This window comes from Adiantum capillus-veneris, chromosome 24 (genome assembly GCF_014529385.1).
Source record: "Adiantum capillus-veneris isolate H3 chromosome 24, ASM1452938v2, whole genome shotgun sequence".
In the NCBI taxonomy this organism is placed as follows: Eukaryota; Viridiplantae; Streptophyta; class Polypodiopsida; order Polypodiales; family Pteridaceae; genus Adiantum; species Adiantum capillus-veneris.
This window is the reverse complement of record NC_140954.1, coordinates 53916500-53942257: the sequence shown is the minus strand read 5'-3', so window position 1 is coordinate 53942257 and position 25758 is coordinate 53916500. Positions and strand designations below refer to the sequence as shown.

The following is a 25758-nucleotide window of genomic DNA, read 5'->3' as shown; positions in this document are numbered from 1 at the left end:
GCAGACCATCACTCCGGTGAGGGTGCTTCGAGGAAGCGATCCCGATTCTAGCATAAGTCCAAATCACCGCCGAGATCTTCTCAGGAAAAGAAGAAAGCCAGAAATGCTTCAATTGCTGATGTAGTGAAGAAGGGGGCTTGCTTCGGATGTGGCCAGACGGGTCACCAAATCAAGGATTGCCCTAAAAGGAAAAAGACGCAGAAACCGCAAGGCCGTCCTTCGGTTCAGATTCACGAGATCTCAGGTAACTCTGATGTTGTTCAAGTTGAAATCCATCATTTAGCGCACAGTTCATGCACAAATTGTACTTTTAGCACCAAAGTGTTTGGTAAGCACGATCTTCTCCGTTTCCTCGGGAAGATCAATGGTCACGACGTGACCGTACTCCTAGATAATGAAAGCTCACACAATTTTGTGGATGCAAAATTGGTGTAGAAACTGAACTTGCGGACACAGAACAGTGACCATGAGTATCGCGTGAAGATGGCTCGTGGCGTGGATACGGATGTATGGAATCGGATGGTTCGAGACTTGTCGCTCAAGCTGGCTGATTACAAAGAGAACCTGGACTTCCACATCATGCGCCTAGACAGAGCAGATGTTAATTTAGGAATTCCATGGTTTTATGATAAACAAGACTCATTGTATATAAACTATGTACATCACTCTCTTGTTTTTGTTAAGCAGAACATGCCTCATGTATCTGTATCGCTTTGTAATCAGAAGTCTGTAAATAATGGTTTTGCAATACCAGTTGTTACTGCTTTGGAAATGTATAAAGAAATAAAGTCTTCTGATGTTGACTTTTATCAATGTGTACCATCTGCTTGGTTTGATTCAATAGTGCTTGGTACTTCTGTCACTGAATTTCGTAAAAATGTTTCATGTTCTTCTGTTGAACTTGGGGATTCCGATGAATCCAACCTTATCCGAGAAATCATGACTGATTTCAAGGATGTTTTTCCTGATGATCTACCTCCTGGCTTGCCGCCTTCGAGAGGAGTAGATCATGGCATTGAGTTGGTGGCTGGTAGTCAGCCCTTCTCAAAGCAACCCTATCGGTTTAGTAAAACCGAGGAGGACGAGATTCAGCGAGATAGCTGAAGGATTATCTCGACAGGGGTTTTGTTCGGCCTAGCAAATCCCCGTGGGGAGCGCCAGTGCTACTTTCTCGAAAGAAGGATAACACTATGCGCTTTTGTGTGGATTACAAGGGGTTGAATAAGCTCACTGTCGTATGGACGATCTGATAGATCGGCTCCATGGAACGTTGTATTTTACGAAGATAGACCTGCGATCAGGCTATCATCAGATACGGATCAAACTGGAAGATATTTCCAAGACAGGCTTCCATACGCGTTATGGTCACTACGAGTTTTTGGTCTTGCCTTTTGGTTTGACCAATGCTCCAACTACGTTTCATCAGATGATGAATGACTTGCTGAGACCATTTTTAGGCAACTTCGTTGTTGTATTTCTCGATGATATCTTGATCTACAACCGAAGTTTTTCTGAGCACCTAGTGCATATCCGCATTGTTCTCGAAGTACTGAGAACTGAGAAGCTTTACGCTAAGGCTTCGCTGTGTGAATTCTTTAAGAAAGAGCTTCTGTACTTGGGTCACATCATTACTCGCGATGGAATTCGCGTCGACCTTGAAAAGTTGGATAAAGTGCGAAATTGGCCCATTCTGAAGAATGTACGCCAAGTAAGGTCCTTTCTAGGCTTTACTGGATTTTTTCACGAGTTCATCAAGGATTACTCTAAAGTTGCTGCTCCGCTTACGCAACTTTTAAAAGGAAGGGTGAAAGGGTCGAAGACTTCGGGTTCTCGTCGTAAAGGTAATCCCCCTGTTGTCTGGAATGAGGTTCTCGACGAGAGCTTTCGGACACTAAAGGCTAAAGCACTTGGTGACTACTGCGCCAATATTGCACACTGTGGATCCTAGCAAACCATTTGTGGTTGAGCGGATGCTAGTGATTATGCTATTGGTGTGGCATTATATCAGGATGGACGTCGTGTTGCGTTTGAAAGTAAGAAGCTGACGCTAAGATGCGTTATCCAACGTATGAAAAGGAGCTTTACGCCGTAGTCTACGCCTTGAGGAAATGGCGGCACTACTTGTATGGCTCTACGTTTGTTGCATGGACAAATCATCATTCCTTGCGCTATATTTGTGATCAGGGTGATCTCAGAGGCCGGAAGGCTAGATGGGTTGAGCTTATGTAAGAGTTTGACTTTGAGATCCTTTATAGAAAAGGATCCAGCAATCGAGTTGCCGATGCGCTCAACAGGATTCCTGAGGTCAATGCCTTGTCTATGGCTGAAATCTCGACGGATTTCTATCTCTCTCTCCGAGGGCTATGCCGTTCCGATGGCCATTTTGGCAAGATATGGAACGAGGTCGAAGCGGGGCATGACTCGCATACAAGCTTGGGTGGTCCGGAGACCCAAGTCGTGCTGGAGAGACGAGACAGTGACAATATTCCATTGGAGGTGGACTATTGTTTAGAAATGGTAAAGTCTGCGTGTCGGAAATTGATGAGATTCGCCAAAGGATTTTGTGCAAATGCCACGATGTTTCTAGCGCTAGGCACCCAAGCATCCAAAGAACTTTAGCTTTGGTCAAGTGATATTTCTATTGGCCAAGGATGCGCTCTTACATAGAGAGCTATGTGAAGAGATGCGCTCAATGTCAGGTCAATAAGGCAGAGCGCCTTATGAAAGCTGGTCTGTTACATCCATTGGAAATCCCAGATGCCAAGTGGCAGAGTATTTCCATGGACTTTATCGTTGGTTTGCCAAATACTAGTCGAGGCAATGATGCTATTTGGGTTGTGGTCGATAGGCTCACAAAAATGGCGAAGTTTATACCAACGAAGTCAACAGTAAAATGCCATGAGTTGGCGGTTTTATTTGTCGATCAGCTTTATAAGCTATATGGTCTCCCAGAGGACATCGTCAGTGATCAAGATGCTAAGTTCACTGGCCGATTTTGGCGAGATGTGTTTGCTCATCTTCAGACGAAGTTGAGTATGTCGTCTTCTGACCATCCTGAGTCCGACGGACAAACTGAGAGGATGAATCAGACGTTAGAGGACATATTGAGAGCCTATGTCTCTCATAGGCAGTCTGACTGGGAAAGGTACCTTCCACAGTTAGAGTTTGCCTATAATAGTAGCAAGCATTCTGCTACTGGATTTAGCCCGTTCATGTTGATGTATGGATTCGAGCCTAAATCCCCGATTGCTATTGGCTCAGAGAAAGTCAAGGACCGCCAAGCTCGTGATTTCTTGTATGACATGAAGGAGATGCTCGAATTGGCTAAAGATAGTATACGAACTACTTATGCTAATCAAAAGAGGTCTCCAAGGACTCTAGATGTGGGACAATGGGTTTATCTGAAGATACCCAAGGATTCGAAGACTATGCGAACAGGAAAGCATTATAAGCTTTCAGCTAGATATTGTGGTCCATTCCTGATCACAAAGAAAATTGGCCAAGTTGCCTACAAACTGGCTCTTCCTTCGGATGTTAGTGTACATCCAGTGTTTCATGTCAGCCGCCTTAAAGTGAAATTGGGCGAAGCTGATGTTGTTGTGCCTATCGAGGAAAATGTATGGCAAGATATGCAAACTGAGTATATTCCTCGAGAACCAGAAACAGTTTTAGATCATCGTACCCGTCATTCTCGCCACAAGGCTTATGACGAGTACTTAATTAAATGGAACAGTCAATCTGAAAGGTTTGCTACTTGGGAACCTGTTAGAGCTTTGAAGGCTCAGTATCCCCACTTCATTGATGAGGATATCAATGGTTGTTAAGGGGGGAAGTATGTTATATCCCGCTCACAGGAGAGGGGATCTAGCCCAGATGCCGTCGAGATGGGCCTCCAGTGTCCGGGCGGAAGTAGTGTGAACACGGCCAGTGTGGCCGGCCATTATTATAAAAGGGAGGCCAAGGCCTCATTTGCAGTTATCGACCCCACTGGCAGAGTACCAGTGGTTAACCCGCGAGGCTAGGAGTGCGCGAGGTCACCTCGAGGAGGTGAGGCCGGGTGGTATGGGACGCCCGGTCTTACAGGTGCACGCCTACATCCTCGGACGCTGGCCCAGCACGGGGGAGCTGCCGGATGGTGGCTATGGTCGGGTGGTTCGTCCGACGCATATCTGTAGGCGGTCCGTGTGGCCGGGAGGTCCATTCCCCTCGTTCGTTTCAGGGCCCCAAGTGACATAAAGGATTAAAATAAAGCAGGACTCACACACACACAAAGAAAGAGTTGCGCCAAAAAACTGATGATGTGGATGCTGTATAGACAACCCGGATTTTGCGTTGACAATGCTGACATGGCAGATTTCTGCAAAACGCGCTGACAGTGCTGAGCTGGTAGTTGTACGAAATTCCGTGATTTACGCTGGCAGCTTTTTGGCATTGCTTTTGGACCAGAAGCTTTTGAGTTGGAAGGCTTTTCATGTAAAGTGCTTTTGGGGCCTAGGGCCTTTAAATATGAGGCCATGGGCTCATTTTGTGGCATGCTTCCTGGAGAAGGTGTAGAGTGTGGAGTACCGGCTTGTACTGTGTTGATGCAATATAAGGTTTGGGGCCAATACTCTCTGGGGTGGAATTCCGCCACTCTGTGCCGCATGTCGTCTCTCTCTCTCTCTCTCTCTCTCTCTCTCTCTCTCTCTCTCTCTCTCTCTCTCTCTCTCTCTCTCTCTCTCAGTTCAGTTGTTATTGAAGTGCTAAAATTCTGTTCAGTTTGTTCTTTTCTATTGGCACGTGGTGCCCGTCTTGTGACAATGGTATCAGAGCATGTCACAAACTGCTGACGTGTCAAGGTACTGAAGAACGGAGCCACTGTGCAGATCACTGGCCGAGGGGCCTAAACCCTAAGAAGAATAAGTAACAGCAAAAGAAGAAGTCCCAGCAACTTATGGGACCCCGTCCGATGGGGCCCCAAGTGACATAAAGGATTAAAATAAAGCAGGACCCACCCACCCACACACAAAGAAAGACTTGTGCCAAAAAATTGATGATGTGGCAGTTGTATGGACAGCCCGGATTTTGAGTTGACAATGCTAACATGGCAGATTTCCGTAAAACGCGCTGACAGTGCTGGCGTGGTAGTTGTACGGAATTCCGTGATTTACGCTGGCAGATTTTTGGCATTGCTTTTGGACCAGAAGCTTTTGAGTTTGAAGGATTTTCATGTAAAGTGCTTTTGGGGCCTAGGGCCTTTAAATATGAGGCCATGGGCTCATTCTCTGGCATGCTTCCTGGAGAAGGTGCAGAGTCTGGAGTACCTACTTGTACTGTGTTGATGCAATATAAGATTTGGGGCCAATACTCTCTGGGGTGGAATTTTGCCACTCTGTGCCGCGTGTCGTCTCTCTCTCTCTCTCAGCTCAGTTGCTATTGAAGTGCTAAAAGTATATTTAGTTTGTTCTTTTCTATTGGCACGTGGTGCCCGTCTTGTGACTGTGGTATCAGAGCATGTCACAAACTGCTGACGTGTCAAGCCACTGAAGAACGGAGCCATTGTGTAGATAACTAATAGGAGAATTTTGCCACTCTGTGCCGCGTGTCGTCTCTCTCTCTCTCAGCTCAGTTGCTATTGAAGTGCTAAAAGTATATTTAGTTTGTTCTTTTCTATTGGCACGTGGTGCCCGTCTTGTGACTGTGGTATCAGAGCATGTCACAAACTGCTGACGTGTCAAGCCACTGAAGAAAGGAGCCACTGTGTAGATAACTAACAGGAGACCAAAGTGGTAAACCCTAAGAAGAACGAGTAACAGCAGAAGAACAAGTCCTACCAACTTATGGGACCCCCTCCAATGGGGCCCCAAGTGACATAAAGGATTAAAATAAAGCAGGACCCACACACACACACAAAGAAAGACTTGCGCCAAAAAACTGATGATGTGGCAGCTGTAGGGACAGCCTGGATTTTGCGCTAACAATGCTGACGTGGCAGATTTCCGCAAAACGCGTTGACAGTGCTGACGTGGCAGTTGTACGGAATTCCGTAATTTACGTTGGAAGCTTTTTGGCATTGCTTTTGGACCAGAAGCTTTTGAGTTTAAAGGCTTTTCATGTAAACTGCTTTTGGGGCCTAGGGCCTTTAAATATGAGACCATGGGCTCATTCTCTGGCATGCTTTCTGGAGAAGGTGCAGAGTCTGGAGTACCGGCTTGTAGTGTGTTGATGCAATATTAAGAAATACCGAAAGGGGCGCCAAGGTTTGGGGCCAATACTCTCTGGGGTGGAATTCCGCCACTCCGTGCTGCATGTCGTCTCTCTCTCTCTCTCTCTCTCTCTCTCTCTCTAAGTTCAGTTGTTATTGAAGTGCTAAAAGTCTGTTCAGTTTGTTCTTTTCAATTGGCACGTGGTGCCTGTCTTGTGACAGTGGTATCAGAGCATGTCACAAACTGCTGACGTGTCAAACCACTGAAGAACGAAGCCACTGTGCAGGTCACTGACCGAGGGGCCTAAACCCTAAGAAGAACAAGTAATAGCCGAAGAAGGAGTCCTACCAACTTATGGGACCCCGTCCGATGGGCCCCAAGTGACATAAAGGATTAAAATAAAGCAGGACCCCCACACACACAAAGAAAGACTTGTGCCAAAAAACTGATGACGTGGCAGCTGTACGGACAAACCGGATTTTGCGTTGACAATGTTGACGTGGCAGATTTCCTCAAAACGCGCTGACAGTGCTGACGTGGCAATTGTACGGAATTCAGTGATTTTCGCTGGCAGCTTTTGGCATTGCTTTTGGACCATAAGATTTTGAGTTTGAAGGCTTTTCAATGAAACTGCTTTTGGGGTGTTAGGTGCAGCAGAAGTGAATGTTGAGCTTTGCTCAAGATGAGTGCTCCGAACTGTGCTCAAGGGTTCCTTTTACTTACGGAAGGGAGAGCCTTCCGTTCCTTTAATGAGAGAGTACAATGGACACAAACAAAGTGGTGAACACTGTGAATGACACCAGACAAGTTGTCAAACCCTCCTCCAAGGGTCCACTCTCGATGGCGAGAGCGGTCTATGCTATTGATTGCACAATCTGGTACAAGATGCCGATGCAAGTTGCGAGGCTATGATGCAATGTGGATCTAGGACTGTAGCCGACGGGGACGACGAGAATGGCGACGGCGTTGGCCGAAAATACTATCTTCGGAACTGATCTTCTTCTGCTGACTCCTGCTGCTGAAGTGCTGAGTCTACACGCTGAAATCCTGGCTGAAAAACGCTGCCCTAAAGCTGTCCAAAATGCTGGTCTTTACTGGTGCAAGAATGCTGTAGTTGATGCTATGGAACTTCTGACATGCTGGCTATGAAAAAGCTGGTGTCAAGGCTATGAAAACGCTGAATGGCTGGGCGCCACCATGCAGGCTGAAAAACGCAGGTTCATTGGGGCTGAAAAAAGCTGCTATGCTTGCCTGGAAATGCTGGATTCTGCTGCCTGAAAACGCTGGATTCTGCTCCTTGAAAAAACGCTGGGCTGTCTGAGTCTTAAAGCTGAAAACGCTGATGGTTGAAAGCTGAAAAACGCCAGGTCTTGGGATTGGTTCTTGCTTGAGAGGGGGAGAGAGATGCTTGCTGCAAGTGGATTGCCTGGTGCACTTCTCCTCTTCTACCAGATAAGCTAGCGCTAGGGTTCCTTATATATTAACTTATGCAAATTGCCCTACCTAGTTCCCAACGAAAGTCACTTAATAAATAAGTGAAAAATGTCAAAAATAGGGAAAATAGGTTTTATGCACTGGAAAATGATCCTGATGGAATCTGATGGGAATGCTGATGATCATGCTGTGTGCAACCAGAGGATATGCATCTACTCTAAGTGTCTGGACATGCACGGTCTGCGAACAGACTCACAAAAGTGCCAGATCACTTCCTATTCTAGAGTGACTTGACTGAACTGAACCCTGGTCATGCTGTAGCTTGTCCACGGACACATAGGGTTGGATGTCACCTGACATCCCCTCCTTTTCAAAGTGAGGTACTGGTACCGAACTGAATGGCGTCGAGGGAGATCGCCAACAAGATCCGAAATCGTGGAAAGGACTCTTCGCCGGCCCACTCTGATGTGTGGGTCGTGCGATACTTGAACTTCATAAAGGTCTGCAATGCTTGCTTCTTTGGGCCGCGCCGAAAGCAACACAAAGTCATCGGAGATTGCTTCAATGCTTCCACTTTGTCTATGCCGTAAGTCCACCTTCTTCAAGAATCTCCAAGGCTAAAAATTCTTGAAACCACTTCCAACACAAAACATGAACATACCCATTCCATGTAAAGTGACTAGAAAAATACTATTCCTTCGAAAAAATTGTGCATGCAATGTAGATGAACATAGAGACGGAGTGCCAAACCGATCATCAAATACACGCAAACAATGAGATGGAATCTTGACGTTCTGATCTAAATCAGTCAACTGTGGCAAAACACAATGGAAATGCCTATGCTTGATGTTCAATCTTTCTTGTGCTCTTTCTACGATTGTGTCATGCCATGGAAGAGAAATGGAATGTAAATTCCTTGAATGCAAACATTTTATCTTTTCATGAATCATCCGCATACATTCGTGCTCATTCATGAGTGAATCGTGTTCATCGAATAATATGTCATGCCTATGAAAAGGGATCACATAAAGACGCTGACTAAAATAGAGGAAACGATCACGAATGAAACACTCGAACAATGCGTGCTGACTAATCACTCGAACACATAATACTTCTTGTGGGGGTTCTTTGGACCTAGGCTCGAGAGCCAAGATCGGTTCTTCCTGAGGGGATTCTTTGGACCTCGACTCGAGAGCCAAGATCGGTTCTTCGTGATTGATCGAATCTTCCTGTGGGGATTCTGTGGACCTCGACTCGAAAGCCAAGATCGGTTCTTCGTGATTGATCGAATCTGCAATGAGGTTAGCTTCACTAGAAAAAGTATCAACTAAACCATCATCCTTGTGAACAATCACATCGGGATCCTGCAAATCATCATGCTTGTGAGAAATCACATCTTGATCATGCAAATCATCATGCTTATCATTATGATGCAATTCATCATGCTTGTCATTATCAACCAAATCATGTGTGTGGTGCTTTGGAGAAGAAGAGACTGAGAGAGTCTCCTTTTCCTGATTCTGTGCAAACTGCGCCTGTACAATAGGAAAAAGTCGCCACAACTCTTTCATGTGTTGGTCGCCCTTCTCTTGTCTTGTTTTGTTCTCGCGATCAAATGCTGCTTGTTTTTCTTTGTTCTCGCGATCAAATTTTACTTCTCTTTCGTTGCGTTCACGCGCTATGGCTGCCATTCTGTCTTGGTACTTACGCTTTATGGCTGCCATTATTTCGTCGCTTCCTAACTTCCTGTCCATCATCATCTTGTAGAAAGCCTCCATAGGAGTAAGTGCAATCCTTCTCGTAGATGGGGAAGGAAGAGGGTCGGAAAAACCTCCTGGTGGGAAAAATTCTTCTTTGCCACTTTCATGCTCACCACCTCCAAGCAAAGTATCCATTCCTCTTTGAGTGATGACCATCCACTAAAGTCTTGGGTTCTTAAGTTCACGAGAAACTTTGGTTCTTGCAGGTCTTGGGTTCTTGAGGTTCTTAAGGGTCTTGAGCTTCTTGAGGTTCTTGTGGTTCTTCTTTCGCTTGCGATTTGTGTTAGAGAAGGATCTTCTCTTCACCCGAGTTCTGCTCTTTTCCGCGGGCGCACCCCTTGGCGGACTTGCGCTCACACCAAGGTTTCTTTTTCCCACCTCACGTCGATTGGCCGGCCGCTAAGTGCACGGTCTGCTCTCAATGAGTGAAAAGAGACACAAGGGGAGGCTGGACAAGCCTTTCTTTCTTGGAATTCCTGTCACTCTTCAAAAACACGATTAGGAATCGACACGCCCAAGAGGACTTGGGTTACATGCGACCGCAACAAGCAAAAAAAAATTATGTGGTTCTTGTGGTTCTTTCCTCGAGTGATACAGAACACTGCCAAAGCTCTGATACCAATGTAAGGTGCAGCGGAACTGAATGTTGAGCTTTGCTCAAGATGAGTGCTCCGAATTATGCTCAAGGGTTCCTTTAATGTGAGAGTGCAATGGACACAAACAAAGTGGTGAACACTGTGAATGAAGATGCTGAGACTGAGAGATAGAGAGGGAAGAATACGACACCAGACAAGTTGTCAAACCCTCCTCCAAGGGCCCCACTCTCGATGGCGAGAGCGGTCTATGCTATTGATTGCACAATCTGGTACAAGATACCGATGCAAGTTGCGAGGCTATGATGCAATGTGGATCTAGGACTGTAGACGATGGGGACGACGAGAACGGTGACGGCGTCGGCCGAAAATACTATCTTTGGGACTGATCTTCTTTTGCTGACTCCTGCTGTGCAAAACGCTGAAGTGCTGAATCTACACACTGAAATCCTTACTGAAAAACGCTGCCCTAAAGCTGTCCAAAATGCTGGTCTTTACTGGTGCAAAAACACTGTAGTTGATGCTATGGAACTGCTGACATGCTGGCTATGAAAACGCTGGTGTCAAGGCTATGAAAACGCTGAATGGCTGGGCTGAAATCGCCACCATGAAGGCTGAAAAACGCAGGTTCATTGGGGCTGAAAAACGCTGCTATGCTTGCCTGGAAATGCTGGATCTGCTGCTTGAAAACGCTGGATTCTGCTACTTGAAAAAACGCTGGGCTGGCTGAGTCTTAAAGCTGAAAACACTAGGTCTTGGGGCTGGTTCTTGCTTGAGAGGGGGAAAGAGATGCCTGCTGCAAGTGGATTGCCTGGTGCACTTCTCCTCTTCTGCCAGATAAGCTAGCGCTAGGGTTCCTTATATATTAACTTATGCAAATTGCCCTACCCAGTTCCCAACAAAAGTCACTTAATAAATAAGTGAAAAATGTCAAAAATAGGGAAAATAGGTTTTATGCACTGGAAAATGATCCTGATGGAATCTAATGGGAATGCTGATGATCATGCTGTGTGCAACCAGAGGATATGCATCTACTCTAAGTGTCTAGATATGCACGTTCTGTGAACAGACTGAAGGAATCTAACCCTAATTTTTGGTGCAGGTTACAAGATGGAAAGTCATACGATTTTTCGAGCTCAACTGATGTCGAGATTGTTTTTTTAAGTTTGAGTTCTGTTTGGTAATCCTGTTTGAAATTTGTTTGAAATGGATGGTATCTATTTTGAACCTGTTTTGGTGCCAATTTGAAATGTTTGACTCTGGTTTTAATACTGGTTTCAATGATTGTTGATTTTACTCCCGGTGGACAGGTGAGAAATACTGTTTTGGTATTGTTTGAAGCTCAAAACGACACAAAGCTGATGCCTGTGGAGCGTTTTGTTGTATGTTTGAAAATCTTGGAACAACGCAGGCCGATGTCTGGGGAGCGTTCCGTTGTATGCTAGAAAACCTCCGAACGACGCAGGCTGATGCCTGGGGAGCGTTTGGTTGTATGCTGAACCTCCAAGTGACGCAGACTGCGGTCTGGGGAGCGTTTGGTTGTACAGTCCTGTGAGCTCATGGCCTGGACCTTTTTAGGTTAATTGTGGGGGGAGTGACGAGGTAGTCGTTGAGTAGCTTCATACTGCAGACTGTTTGTCTCGGGGGAGTGCTCAGTGGCACTGTTTGTTGTGTGTTATAACATGTATATGTGAGCATTTGTGTTGCATTGTGATGTGCCAACCACTGAATATTCCTAATTGGATGAGATTGCCTAGGTTTGTAATTTTAGTACATCAAGACACCCGCGGAAGATCAATGTGGTTTGGGTGTGATGGTTAATTTTACTACACCAGCATATCAAGAGTTCCGAACAGGACAAAAAGAGAAGCCAACTCCTTGATTGAAAGAGCTGAAAGGAGAAGCCAACTCCTTAACAAAAAAAAGAGGAAATTGATTGTCCCTCGGAAATTTTTGAGCTAACTTCAGTTGTTTTGCAGATAAGTTGTAATCGCGGATGATTACTCTTTCAAGAAGGGGGGATGTCACAAACTACTGACGTGTCAAGCCACAACGGAGCCATTGTGCAGATCACTTGCTGAAGGGCCTAAACCCTAGGAAGAACAAGTAACGGCAGAAGAAGAAGTCCTACCAACTTATGGGACCCCGTTCGATGGGGCCCCAAGTGACATAAAGGATTAAAATAAAGCAGGATCCACACACACACAAAGAAAGACTTGCGCCAAAAAACGGATGTCGTGGCAGTTGTATGGACAACCCGGATTTTGGGCTGACAATGCTGACGTGGCAGTTGTACGGAATTCTGTGATTTACGCTGGCAGCTTTTTGGCATTGCTTTTGGACCAGAAGCTTTTGAGTTTGAAGGCTTTTCATGTAAACTGCTTTTGGGGCCTAGGGCCGTTAAATATGAGACCATGGGCTCATTCTCTGGCATGCTTCCTGGAGAAGGTGCAGAGTCTGGAGTACCGGCTTGTACTGTGTTGATGCAATATAAAGAAATACCGAAAGGGGCCCCAAGGTTTGGGGCCAATACTCTCTGGGGTGGAATTCCGCCACTCCGTGCCATGTGTCGTCTCTCTCTCTCTCTGTTCAGTTGTTATTGAAGTTCTAAAAGTCTGTTCAATCTGTTCTTTTCTATTGGCACGTGGTGCTTGTCTTGTGACACATTGCTTGCCCAAATAGGAAGAATAAGATTATCACTATTTTCATGCATAGCCTAGGAAATAGAGAGAGATTGAGAGCCAAATCCGAGGCTCGTGATAGCCCAGGGGCCATGCACGTTCACATGAGATGCGTAAGTTTAACACCCTCTCTGCGGCCCATAGTGGATTGAAGTTTATGAAATAGTCGAGTCAGAAGCGACCATGGACACCCCAACAACCGGTATATTTGGTACACCTCGGAGAATGCAATTATCAACCATTCTTCAAACAAATTGTCACTGATGTCTACATTGGCTGATAAATCAAGGCTCGTGGACACCTCCCAAACCAAGACTCCATTTTCATGAATACTGAACACCAAGATGAGTACATATGGGTTACTCTTCGGGATTTAGGTGTGTTGGATAACTTGGATTTGCTACCAGATATGCGAGCTAGTCTCGAGAGTCAACACTCGTAGACACCAGTTCCAGTTACAATTGCATGGTAGAGTTTCTAATGGAGAGTAGATGGAGGAGTGCCTTGCCTGATTGTCTTCTCGAACCCGGGATAGACAAGCTTCTTTTTTAGATGTCACTTAGCAGCTCCATAGTTTTGTAGTTCTATGGGGAGTTGAGAGGGGGTGTTTGTCACCTCTGGCTGGTCCCGGGCCCTTGGCAGAGGTGCTAGTGCCCTTGTATCTCCTAGGGGCTGATCATAGGGAGTGAAGTGAGGCTTGTTTTGTGGTTTTGCGCGGCCTATGTGATGTAGTTTTCTCATTTACGGCCTGCTTCTGCCATTGTTTTGCCCACCTTGTACTACTGGCGGTGTCATATAGTTTGCCTATTGGTGGCTCCTGCCTAGGGTATTTTTCTTAGTTACCCTGTCCAATTGTTTTCCATCTATGGGCTGCGTTATTATCTGTTTTCTTAGTTTTTGACCCCTATTTTCTGGGTTGTGGTGTTTTGGGGGAGATCGGGCAACTTGGTAGATCTCCCTTTATAAGAAAGGGGGGTGCCCACCCCAGTTGTATCATTTTCGTGCACTTGCAGTGAGAGCCGGTGTTTTGGGTCTCTCTCTCTCTCTCTCTCTCTCTCTCTCTCTCTCTAGCGTTTTTCCTCTCTCTAACGTTTTTGTGCCAGATCGCTCTCCCTCTCTTTGCTTTTGGGTTATTGCAGATCCATCTTCTTCTGTGCCTTCTCATGCCCCAGACGACTCTCCAATTGTGCGTACCTTGCAAGTCTAGGAGATCACTGCAATGGGGTTGCCCTTGGAGGTTCCACATTCAGAGGTTGCTGCTGTTTGTTATCAGATGCAAGATGTTGTGCACGTGTTGCCGTTGTTTTCAGCCATATCCATCCATCTTCTGCTGCCACACTTGTAACAAACTGTTGCATGATCCATAAGTTCTTGCGTGGTAGAAACTTTAATGTTAATGCACTATTCCTGTAATGGTGAAGGACTTAGGAAGTACAAGGTAATAGCTAGAGGGAAGAAGTATGGAAAGCTCTTCAAGCTGGATGTATTTATTTCAACACTTCCAGCTAGAGATGAGGGAAGATCAGCCCCTTTTTCAACTCATAATTTGTGGCCAAAGGAGGTCCACTATACTATGCCTCCCTCAATGGGCAGCTTGAGGAAGAAGTAAAGCAACCACAAAGAAGTGTTGTTGCAACTACAAGGCACTTGGAAAGAAAGAAGAAAGAGAAGCAACCACAAGGATGCATGGTTGCAAGTTCAAAGCATTTCATAGAGCTTGGATCCTAGGAATCCCATGCAAGGGGCATTTTCTCAACCTTTGATGCCACTGGAGAAGAATCTGCGAGTATCATGTACACATGTTTAAGCAGAATTTGATATCTCCTTCAGTGTTATACCAATTTCATTAACGCTCTCAAATGAAACCTGCCATTCTTGGGTGTCATTACAACAGTGGTTCATGTGGTTGCATATTGGTCCCATTTAGACGGGGCCAATGCTGACAAGTGAAGACATCGTAGATTCTTGACTTTCTTGAGGAGACGGATGGCTCTTGTGAGCAAATTAGTACAACAATATAGCATACTGTATATTCAAACCTTCAAAAGATGGATGAGGAAATTGCATGGAAACACAGATGATGAACCAAGATTGAAGTTAATTAAAAGAAGGTGCCACATAAGATTGAGCAGTGTGTCATTGGCATGACCAATTTGCTACTTTAAGAGTTGGAAGCTTGCTTATCTTGCAGTTTTTGATCATCGTTTTTTGCAGTTTTTGATCATCGTTTTGGGCTGCCCAGTATTGCCATCAGGAGGAAAATCTAGTGAATAGAGTGTTGGCACTGTGACCAACAGCACAGCTCAACACTTACTGATGGTTGTTTGTTTTCTGTCAAGAAGGGTTAATCTGTATGGAGAAAATAGAACAGGTATATGAATGATTGAGTAAACATATGTGAACAACAAAATTTTTGAGATAGCTTTCCTTAAGGAGGGAGCTGAGGTGTCTGGTTGGAACAACTTTGTCTTCCCCTTATCAGTCTTAGCATATTGCAGATAATGTCTTTTTGACAAAATTCAATGCCATTTCTACTTCACAAGTTTTGAGAGGGGGTGATTAACATAGGTGAGACAAATAATATTATTTTTTATTTAGTGTACATTATGCCAACTAGAACAAAGAATTTTGAGTGATCCTTTGAACTTGGAAATGACTTTGACGCTGTTTATGATTGTGTTTTGTCCGCTTTTTGCTGATCTGATCTGTAGTCACTAATGCAAGAAATGGGAGCGGTTTTTTCTCAAGATGGTGTTGTCGAGTCCTTTGGGAACGATGAAGAGGCCTTGGAAGCTGCAACAAATGGTGTTTCGGTAGGTATTTAAAGAGAGAATATTTTGCTGAAAAGGCCTTGCTGTCTTTGTTTTCAGGTCTGCTTATAAGAAGATTTTCCCCCTCTTGATTCAATATTTTTCCGTATATTATTATACATTGAGTACCACATAGTGTGTGTTTTTGGCTTTGCAGAAAGACACTGATGATTTGGGTATTGCATTCCTGGTGTTGTCAAGAAGGGAAAGCACGTGAGGCTAGATTTAATAATCCTTAAGCTTCAAGAGCACTACTGTAAAAAATAGGAGGTGGTCATTGTTAGGCTTGCTAGGTTTTGTTTTTGCAAACTAGTGCTGCACATCCAACCCCCCACTTTGTCAATAGGGTTTTTTTTGCATTCATATTTACAGAGCACAAACTTTCCAATTATTTTCTGGACTTTTTTGGAAGGTATTAAATGACACATCAAAGAAGGGGGAAGTATGCATTATCGTTTTCCCTAAGATTTGTCAAGGTACTTGCCTGGTGTGTTTTGCCTCGTATTCTCCATTGGGTGTCCTACCAAGCATTGCAGTTTTTAACATCTGGAAATGCATATTTAAATTTATATAAGTGAGGTATTATGATGGCCTAGGTTTGTTTAACTAGTGTCATATTGTAGATTACACTATACTATATGGCATTCTTTTTCAATTAGAGTAGGAAAGTTGATGAAATTTTCCACCCATTGTAGATTACACTATACTATATGGCTTTCTTTCTCAATTAGAGTAGGAAAGATGATGAAATTTTCCAACCATTGTTAGTGTATTTATTAGTTCCTAAAGTTTTTAGTTCTAGCCATAGGGTTTGTGTATTTGTTATATGGTTTATAGATGGGGGGAAAAAATCCTCTGATCATGTGGTTTGTCACATCTTGCTTGGTTTTTCCTTGCTCGTGTAATGATAAGGTCTAGGTGAGCATAGTCACTTGGTCCTGACAAACATTCTGCCATACTTGGAGGAGGAATGATGGGGGAGATGATGGCCAGCAGGGGCATGAAGGATGAGGAGGTGGGCAACATTGGGCTCTCTCGATGCTGCCAAAGGATGGACAATGGGAGGATGGCGATGGTCGCGAGGGCTGACGGTGTCAAAGTCGACGATGCAGAAGCGTAGAGAAATGGGAGAACACACGAGAGAGACTACTGAACCAACCAACCTTGGCAACGAATTGATGATAATACAATGGGGGCTATGTGTACTTATATAGTCACCTTAGCAAATTGCCCTATCCAGACTTTGACAAATAAGTAAAATAAACACCTAAAAGCCAAAATAAATATTGGGATCACATTGGGCAGTTCACTTGAGATGCCATAACTTTAATACCTTCTTTGTAGCTCAGAGTGGACATAAATAGTGAGACCAAGTCAATGAAGAAGCTACCATGGACACCCCAGAAGCGTTCGACTACTGGAGACACCTCGGATTTGCTACCTACAATTTTTTACCTTAGAAGAATGGAATCTTAAGCATCAGGAGAAGCGGAAGGAGAAAATACTCTGCAACAAAACGCGCCAAGCACTGTCCAAAGAACAGCACTGCCAGAGCCAATTTCAGGGAATCTTTGGGAAAGAGGCGGAGAGCGAAGAAAACGGCGGGGGGGGGGGGGGGGATTTTGCGAGCAAAGATTGGAGCGAGGGGGGGGGGGGGGGGGGGGGGGGGGGGGGGGGGGGGGGGGGGGGGGGGTGGGGGGGGGGGGGGGGGGGGGGGGGGGGCACTGGGGTGGCAGCGCAAGAGGGCAGCGGGTAAGGCGGGTAGGGCTGCGCGTAGCAGGGGGCGGGCTGGGTTGCCGCGCGCGAGAGGACAAGCAGGGGGGCAATGCGAGGATTGGGGGGGGGGGGGGGGGGGGGGGGGGGGGGGGGGGGGCAGCGATGGCACAGGGGTGGGGGTGCTAGCAGCAGCGAGCGCGCAGGTGCATGTGTCTAGTATTCCCTTTGTGTAAAACCGGTTGAATCTTGACTTTCTAATCTAAATCAATCAATTGTGGCAAATCACAATGGAAATGCCGATGCTTGATGCAAATGTGAATTCCTTGGGTGCAAACATTTCATCTTTTCATGAGTAATCCGCATACATCCGTGCTCATTCATAAGTGAATCGTGTTCATCGTGCAATATGTCGTGCCTGTGAAAAGGGATCACATAAGGACGATGACTTAAATACAGGAAAGCATCACGAATGAAACACTCGAACAATGCGTACTGACTAATCATGCGCATACAATAAACTTCCTGTGGGAGTTCTGTGGACCTCGACTCGAGAGCAAAGATCGGTTCTTCGTGATTGATCGAATCTGCAATGAGGTTAGCTTCACTAGACAAAGTATCAACTAAACCATCATCCTTGTGAACAATCACATCTTTATCATGCAAATCATCACGCTTATGAATAATCACATCTTGATCATGCAAATCATCATGCTCGTAAATAATCACATCTTGATCATGCCAATCATCATGCTTATCATTATCATGCAATTCATGTGTGTTGTCCTTTGGAGAAGACAAGACTGAGAGTGTCTCCTTCTCCTGATTCTCTTTAATCTATGCCTGCACATTAGAAAAAAGTAGGATCAACTCTTGCATGTGTTGGGCTCTCTGCGCTTCATGCTCTAACCGTCTTTCTTCGCACTTGCGATCGAATTCGGCTATTCTTTCTTTGTGTTCACGATCCAATTCGGCCATTCTTTCATCGGCCGCCAAGCACGCTTGCTTGCGCTCACGGCGCCTCACGCTCAAAGTCGACCTTTCTTTCTGCTTTTCTTGCTTCGAATTCTAACTTCTTGTCCATCATCATCTTGTCGAAAGCCTCCATAGGGGTTAGTGCAATCCTTGGCGTAGATGGGGAAGGGGGAGGGTCAGAAAAACCTCCTGGTGGGGAAAATTCTTCTTCGCCACTTCCATGCTCATCACCTCCATGCGAAGTATCCATTCCGCTTCGGGTAATGACCATACACTGAAGTCGTGGGTTCTTAAGTTCACGAGGAACTTGGGTTCTTGTGGGTCTTGGGTTCTTGGATTCTTGAGTCTTGAGGTTCTTCTTTAGCTTGCAATTTGTGTTAGAGAAGTATCTTCTTGTACCCAAGCTCTTCTCTTTCCCGCGGGCGCACCCCTTGGCGGCCTTGTGCTCACACCAAGGTTGCTTTTTCCCACCAGACGTCGATTGGCCGGTCGCTAAGTGCACGGTCCGCTCTCAATGAGTGAAAAGACAAACAAGAGGGGACAAGCCCTTCTTTCTTGGGATTCCTGTCACTCTTTAAAAACATGATTAGGAATCGACATGCCCAAGTGAACTTGGGTTACGTGTGACCGCAACAAGCAAAAAATATATTGTGGTTCTTTCCTTGAGTGATACAGAACATTGCCAAAGCTCTGATACCAATGTAAGGTGCAGCGGAAGTGAATGTTGAACTTTGCTCAAGATGAGTGCTCCGAAGTGTGCTCAAGGGTTCCTTTTACTTGCAGAAGGGAGAGCCTTCCGTTCCTTTAGTGAGAGAGTGCAAATGATCACAAACAAAGTGGTAAACACTGTGAATGAAGGTGCTGAGTCTGAGAGATAGAGAGAGAAGAATACGACACCAGAATGTTGTCAAACCTTCCTCCGAAGGCCCCACTCTCTATGGCGAGAGCGGTCTACTATTGATTGCACAAATCTCTACAATGTTTTGGACTTGCCGACGATGTCGACGACGATGAGGACGACGACGAGACGGGCTGAAATTTGAAAACGCGAAGGGCTGAAATCTGTAAATCATTATCTGCTGAATTTTGACTCTATGTCGGTGACGATGTCGATGGCGACGATGCGACGATGACGCGCTGAAAACGCAGATACTGAAATCTGCGTTTTCCGGGCTGAAACTGTAAACTTCGGTGGATTTGACGGTGCGGCAAGGATCTGCTGCGGGAAGGTGAGATCTGCAAAGTTCAGGACTTCTATTGCGGTGTCTTGATGCTGAAAACTGAAAACGCTGATGCTTCTGGGTGTTTTGTCGCAAAGGATCTGCAAAACGCTGAGTGGTTCTGCTGATCCAAAAACGCTAGGGCTGATTCTATGCTGATGTAAAAACGCTATGGATCTGCTGTGTCTTGCTGTTGCCGGGGCTGATCTGCAATGCAAAAAAGCCAGGGGCTGGATTGATGCAAAAACGCTAGGTTGTCTGTGGGTTAAAAACGCTAGGTTTACCACCGGGGAAGGTTTTGCTGAGAAGGTGCTTGTTGAACTCTTGTTCCTGTTGCCTCTTATGCCAGAAAGTACTAGCGCTAGAGTTTCTTATATACTTGCATGGCTAAATTGCCCTACCCAGTTCTCAACAAAAGTCACTTAAAAATAATAAGTGAAAATTGGCTAAAATAGGGAAAATAGGTCTATGCACTGTAAAAATGTTCTTGATGGGTTCTGATTGTAATTTGATGGTCATGCTGTGTGTAACCAGAGGATATGCATCTACTCTAAGTGTCTGGACATGCACGGTCTGCGAACAGACTCACAAAAGTGCCAGAACACTTCCTAAGCTAGGCTAACTGAACTGAAGTGAATCCATGTCATGAAGTAGCTTGTCCACGTACACATAGGGTTAAATGTGCACGTGACAGGAAGCACTTTTATAGAGCCAATCAATACGATGTTCTTGAGGATAAGAGCAAGAAGACCAAAGAATTTAAGGAGGGTGGACACGTACTAAAATTTGATACCTTCAGGCTTTCAAGATGCTCACAAGGCCCTCGCTTTTATTCAACAGTTTGACATAGCTTTTTCTAGAGGCCACTTGTCACATGCGCACTTCACTTGCGCCACGTGGCCACGCTTCTGCCATAGTCTAGCACGAGTTTAGCTTAGGACTGAGCTTGGCACCTTTTTGAGCCTCTAGTAGGACGTGCATGTCCAGGCCAATCACACTTGCATACCCTTTCTTGCACAAGAACAATCATTTCATCATGCAGGCATTTTACTGCGTGGACCATCTCTTATAAGTGACTTTTGGAATTCTTTTTGTAAGTTTGTTGGAAAAGTAGGTAGGGCAAATTGCTAAAGATCTATAAAAGAAACCCATTGGGCACTCAGTAGAAGCAGAAGAAGCAGGGACACAAGGAGGCAGGCACCCAGCAGTTAGGCAGCACATCAGCAGGAGCCCTAGTGTTTTTCTGAAGAAGAAGAAGACCCATATCAGCCTTGCGTTTTCAGTTTTCAGCAGACAACCAAGCGTTTCCAGTTTTCAGCCTTAGAATCGCAAGAACCCGCTCCCACCCAATTGAAGATCCGTGCCAAATTCCCCATCTAGTCCCAGATCAGCCTAGCGTTTTCAGAATTCAGCCGATCAGCTAGCGTTTTTGCATTTCAGCCCTTGAACGACACGACGGTTGCAGATCAGCCCCGGTTGTGCTGCCACAGTAGCAGATCCATAGCAGAACATCTAGCGTTTTCAGTTCAGCATTGATGCCGTCATCGTCGACCTCGTCATCGTCATCGTCATCACAGTCCCTATCTTGACGACGACACCTTCTTCATCGTCATCGCAGATCCCTATCTTGATGACGAGACCTTCGTCGCCATCGTCGCAGATCCCACACTTGACGACGAGATCATCGTCGTCATCGTCGTAGTCGTCATCGTCATCGTCGACACAGTCGTCATCAAGTACCACATCATCAGTACCCCTTAGCATCAGCATCTCAACATCCAGTCATTGTAGTAGCATTTGTGCAAGAATAAAGAAAGTACTTGCTTTGGCAACAGAACAAGGGGGCCCTTGAGGGTTGGGACCCGACATCCTTGTGTCATCTCTTTTCTCTCTCTCTCTCTCTCTCTCGTCTCTCTCTTTCTTTCAGTTCAGTTCAGTTCAGCGTTTTCAAGTGAAGTAAAGTGTCCCTTGTGTTTGTGTGCGGAGTACTAGATCTGAGCAAATCCTTTTTCTCTTCCGCTGCACGTGACACTGCTACTCAGAGCACTCCAAGATTAGGAGGGCAGCATCCTATTTGAAACAAAATGCATGCACATGGTGGTCCACTCTTCTGTTACGAAAAGTAGCATTGATAAAGTGGCTAAAGTTGAAGCGACTTTTTATTTCCTCTTGGCTCACTCAAGAGTATGAACGTGATGTGATTACCGCTTGGAATCATCTTTGGATGACCAAGGGAGATACTTTGGATATTTATTGCGAGAGATTTGGGGATGCTTTTCTACGCGCCTCTTCTTTTAAAAAGATCACTTTTAAGTAGCAAATCGAGGGATTTTGCTGTGGACTTTCCACAGAGATACGAGATTACTGCTTACTACAGAAGTCCGAGCCCATACAACAACTGATGGGACATGCTAAGCGAGGGTTTGTTGAAATCCAGTCTTTTCGTTTACTCGATCTTCTTGAAGGAACTGAATGACGAACAATGGTCGAATATGTGTGATTTAGAAAGGAACGACAAGAATTTCTATACGCACAGGCTGACTGTTTCTCTGAAGGCCTACCAGGCGAGTTACCACCTTCTCGTCTCGAGGATCACACGATTGATTTGATTCCCGGTAGTACACCATCGAATCGACCACTTTATCAAGTTAGCCGAGCCCAAAATGAAGAAATAATGAACAAGGTAAAAGAACTTCTTGAAAAGGGTCTCATCTAACCTGGCACTTCGCCTTTCTATTCACCGGTATTGCTAGTATTAAAGAAAGATGGATGGTGGAGAATGTGCATTGACTATAGAGCTCTCAATAAAATCACCATCAAGAACAGATTCCCTATTCCAAGGGTCGATGATATACTCGACAGACCTTAGGGGTCCTCTTGTTTTAGCAGAATTGATCTGAAGAGTGGATATCATCAGATCCGAATTGCTCCTGGAGATGTCTACAAGACAGCTTTCAGGATAACTTTTGGTTTGTACAAATATTTGGTTATGCCAATTGGCCTTACAAATGCTTCGATGACATTCAACCGAATGATGTATATGATTTTCAAAGAGTACCGATCATTTGTGGGCACTTTCTTTGACGACATCATCATCTTCTTCAAGAAGTAGAACACAGACACCACTTGTTGCAGGTCTTTTAGGCACTACATAAATTGGTTATAAATTCTAAAAAGAGCGAATTTTTCTTGCTTGAGATACACTTCTTGGGACACATCGTCTTAGCAGAAGGGGTAAAGATGGACTCCGCCAAAATTGGGACTATTCGTGATTGGCTTGATTAAAACAATGTTCATGAAGTTCGAAGCTTTCTGGGCTTGTGTTCATATTATGGGCGGTTCATTTGAAAATTTCGAGAGATAGCTTCTTCTTTGCATTTACTCACTCAAAAAGGGGTTCCTTTCACTTGGGGACCGACAGAGATTACCGCTTTTCAGACTCTCAAAGAAAAGTTGACTACGTGACTAGTGTTGGCCTTGCCAGACTTGCAAAAGCCATTCGAAGTTTATTGTGATGCTTGTTGTCGCAGTCTGGGAGCAGTTTTGATGCAAGAAGGCCATGTCATTGCTTACGAGAGCAGGATGTTTTCACGTCTTGAGTTGGCTGCGCATATTTACGAGAAAGAGCTATTGGCAGTTATCCATGCTCTTAAGCAGTGGCGACACTATCTTCTTGGAGCTGATTTTACGGTCTTCATAGATCATCAGAGTTTACGAGATGCAAGAAGGCCATGTCATTGCTTACGAGAGCAGGATGTTTTCACGTCCTCAGTTGGTTGCACATATTTACGAGAAAGAGCTATTGGCAGTTATCATGTTCTTACGGAGTGGCGACACTGTCTTCTTGGAGCTGATTTTATCGTCTTCATAGATCATCAGAGTTTATGCTACATATTGTCGCAGAAGCAACTCTCGGAAAAGCAGATGTGGTGGGCTAACATTTTGTCACAGTTCCACTTTCAGATAGTCCACTTCAGGGACAAAAGAACTTAGTGGCAGATGCATTGTCTCGGAAGCCTTTGGTTCTGGCTATTTCCGTGATACATCATCGAAGCTTCAAGGATATGGTAGACCAATACGCCATAGATCCTGACTTTGCAGACATCTTTCACCGGATACAGAGTGGGGAGACAATTGTAGGCTATTCCATACGGGATCGCTATTTGATACGGAAAATGATGTTGTGTGTTACACAGCCTTTGAGGGAAAAGGTTTTGACAGAGGGCCACTATCCACCTTTTTTGGGCCACGGTGGCATAGATACCACCTTGAAAGGTGTTGAGCATTACTTTTACTGGCTGAGGCTCAAAAAGGACGCGGACGAGTTTGTTCGCAGTTGCTTAGTATGCCAAAAGGTTAAAATTGACAGGCATAAGGCACCAAGACTTCTACAGCCTTTACCCATACCCTCCCGTCCCTGGGAAAGCATCGCTATGGATTTCATTTTTGATCTTCCCAAGACCCAAAGTGGGCATGATGGAATTTGGACAGTCATTGACAGATTTAGCAAGCAGACCCACTTTCTTCCTGTAAAGAAGACTGTCAAGCCTGATCATTTGGCGAGACTATTTGTTTCACAAATTTTTCGGTTACATGGCGTGCTTGAGTCCATAGTCTCAGACAGAGACCCTCGATTCACGAGTTTGTTCTAGAGGGCAATTTGAGAGAACATTTGCATGCGGTTGTAGTTCTCGTCCTCATTCCACCCCCACAGACAGACTGGCAGTCCGGAATAGCAAATTCAGTGGTTTTGGATTTATTGAAGTCTTACATTTCAAATCAAAAGACTCAATGGGAAAAATTACTTGCTCTTGGTGGAATTTGCCTACAACAGCACGGCTCATTCATCGACGGGGAAGGCGCCATTTGAGTAATCGAGGGTGCTAAGAAGGTTCCTCCATTTCTAAGCACCAAAGATAAGATCTTGGAAGTGGATTAATATACGAGAGATTTGGACACTGCTTTTGCCAAGGTTCGCGAGGCTCTTGAGAAGTCTCAAGCACGACATAAAAGACAACTGATGAACATCGATGCGACTTGCAATTGAAGGACGATGATTGGGCGCTCTTACGATTTGAGAAGGCACGCCCGAGAAAAAGAAAGGGAAAGGAACGGCTTTTTCCAAAGTTAAGTATGTGATATTATGGCCCTTTCTAGATTCGAGAAAAGATAAATGATGTATCCTTCATACTGAAGTTGTTAGATACTTGGAAGATTCACAATGCTTTTCATGTGAGTCTCTTGAAACCTTTTAAGGGTAAGGTGCCAATGGACAGGGAGGTTGACGAACAACATGAAGTAGAAGAGAGCAAGGAGATACTCGTTCCTGAACAGAGACTAACTCACAAAGAAAGGAAAGTGAAAGGTAAAGTGATACGGCGGTTCTTGGTGAAATTCAAGAACTATTTGACATTGGATGAGAAGTGGAATGGAGGAGGAGGACCAAGTAGATACTCCTTAGATATTGGAACTTTACCTTGAGGCTTTCGATCTAGCTGCGTCTATTCCGAGAGATCTCGTGGATTAGCAAGGTTGAATCTGGTGCAGACGAGACTGCACAAGAGGGGAGTTACTCCACTCCTATGTCACGGACTACCCAGATTGAATAAAGTCACTGATTCCCCTTTGGTTCTTAGGGATATTGATGTGCTGACAATATTTTGCTTTATGCCTTTATGAATGAAGTACTTTGAAATGGGAATTTGTGGAAATTTATGTGTGCTCACTCGTGTGATTGTGTTTGATAGCAGGTTTGAAAGACGAAATGACTACGTCTTGAGATTCTATGGACATGATTGTAATAAGAATTAGTTAATCTGACATCAGTAAGGTCCGATATGGATCTAGATGCGATTGCTAAACACATTGCCGAGAGATCATCGTCTTAGATCTCGATGGATTCTTTGTGATTTGATTTAAATGTTATTTGATGTTTAGTGACTGTCGTCTTTGTGCAAGTGCTGGATTTGTGTCGTCTAGTGCGTCGGTACTTAGAGTCAGTTTCTATTGAACTGGTTTATGGATTATATCTGATTTGTAGGTGTAATGGAGGGCGATTACAATTCTTTCAAAAGGGGGGTATGTCACAAAGTGATGATGTGGCAAGACCACCTAACAGATCGAAAATGACTTTAAAGTTGTCCCAACTTATAGTCCCTTTCCGACGATGCCCAAGGGACACAAGGCTATCAAAAATAAGCCCAAAAGATAAAGTTGAATAGGGACTACTGATGTGGTAGCTGTATGGACGTTCCGCGTTTTGCGCTGACTCATGATGTTGCAACTGTCCTTTATTGTGGACCGATTGCTACTCTTTCAATACTCTTTTGATGCACCATCACTTGCATTCACGGGTTCAGAGATCAACAAGATTATCAGAAAGGATCT

The 25758-nt window shown here is 44.9% G+C and overlaps 1 protein-coding gene across 2 annotated transcripts in view; it reads left to right on the top strand.

Annotated features, from left to right (window-relative positions):
* LOC147426384 (Glycine cleavage T-protein family) overlaps positions 1–25758 on the top strand; it is a 101481-nt gene that overhangs the window by 22350 nt on the left and 53373 nt on the right. The window contains exon 2 of one of the 2 annotated variants that reach the window (XM_086498473.1): positions 15365–15466. The exons of the other annotated variant lie outside the window; for it this stretch is intronic. Coding sequence (XP_086354599.1) covers positions 15365–15466 — 102 coding nt within the window. The remainder of the gene's footprint in view (positions 1–15364; positions 15467–25758) is intronic. 2 annotated transcript variants of the gene reach the window in all.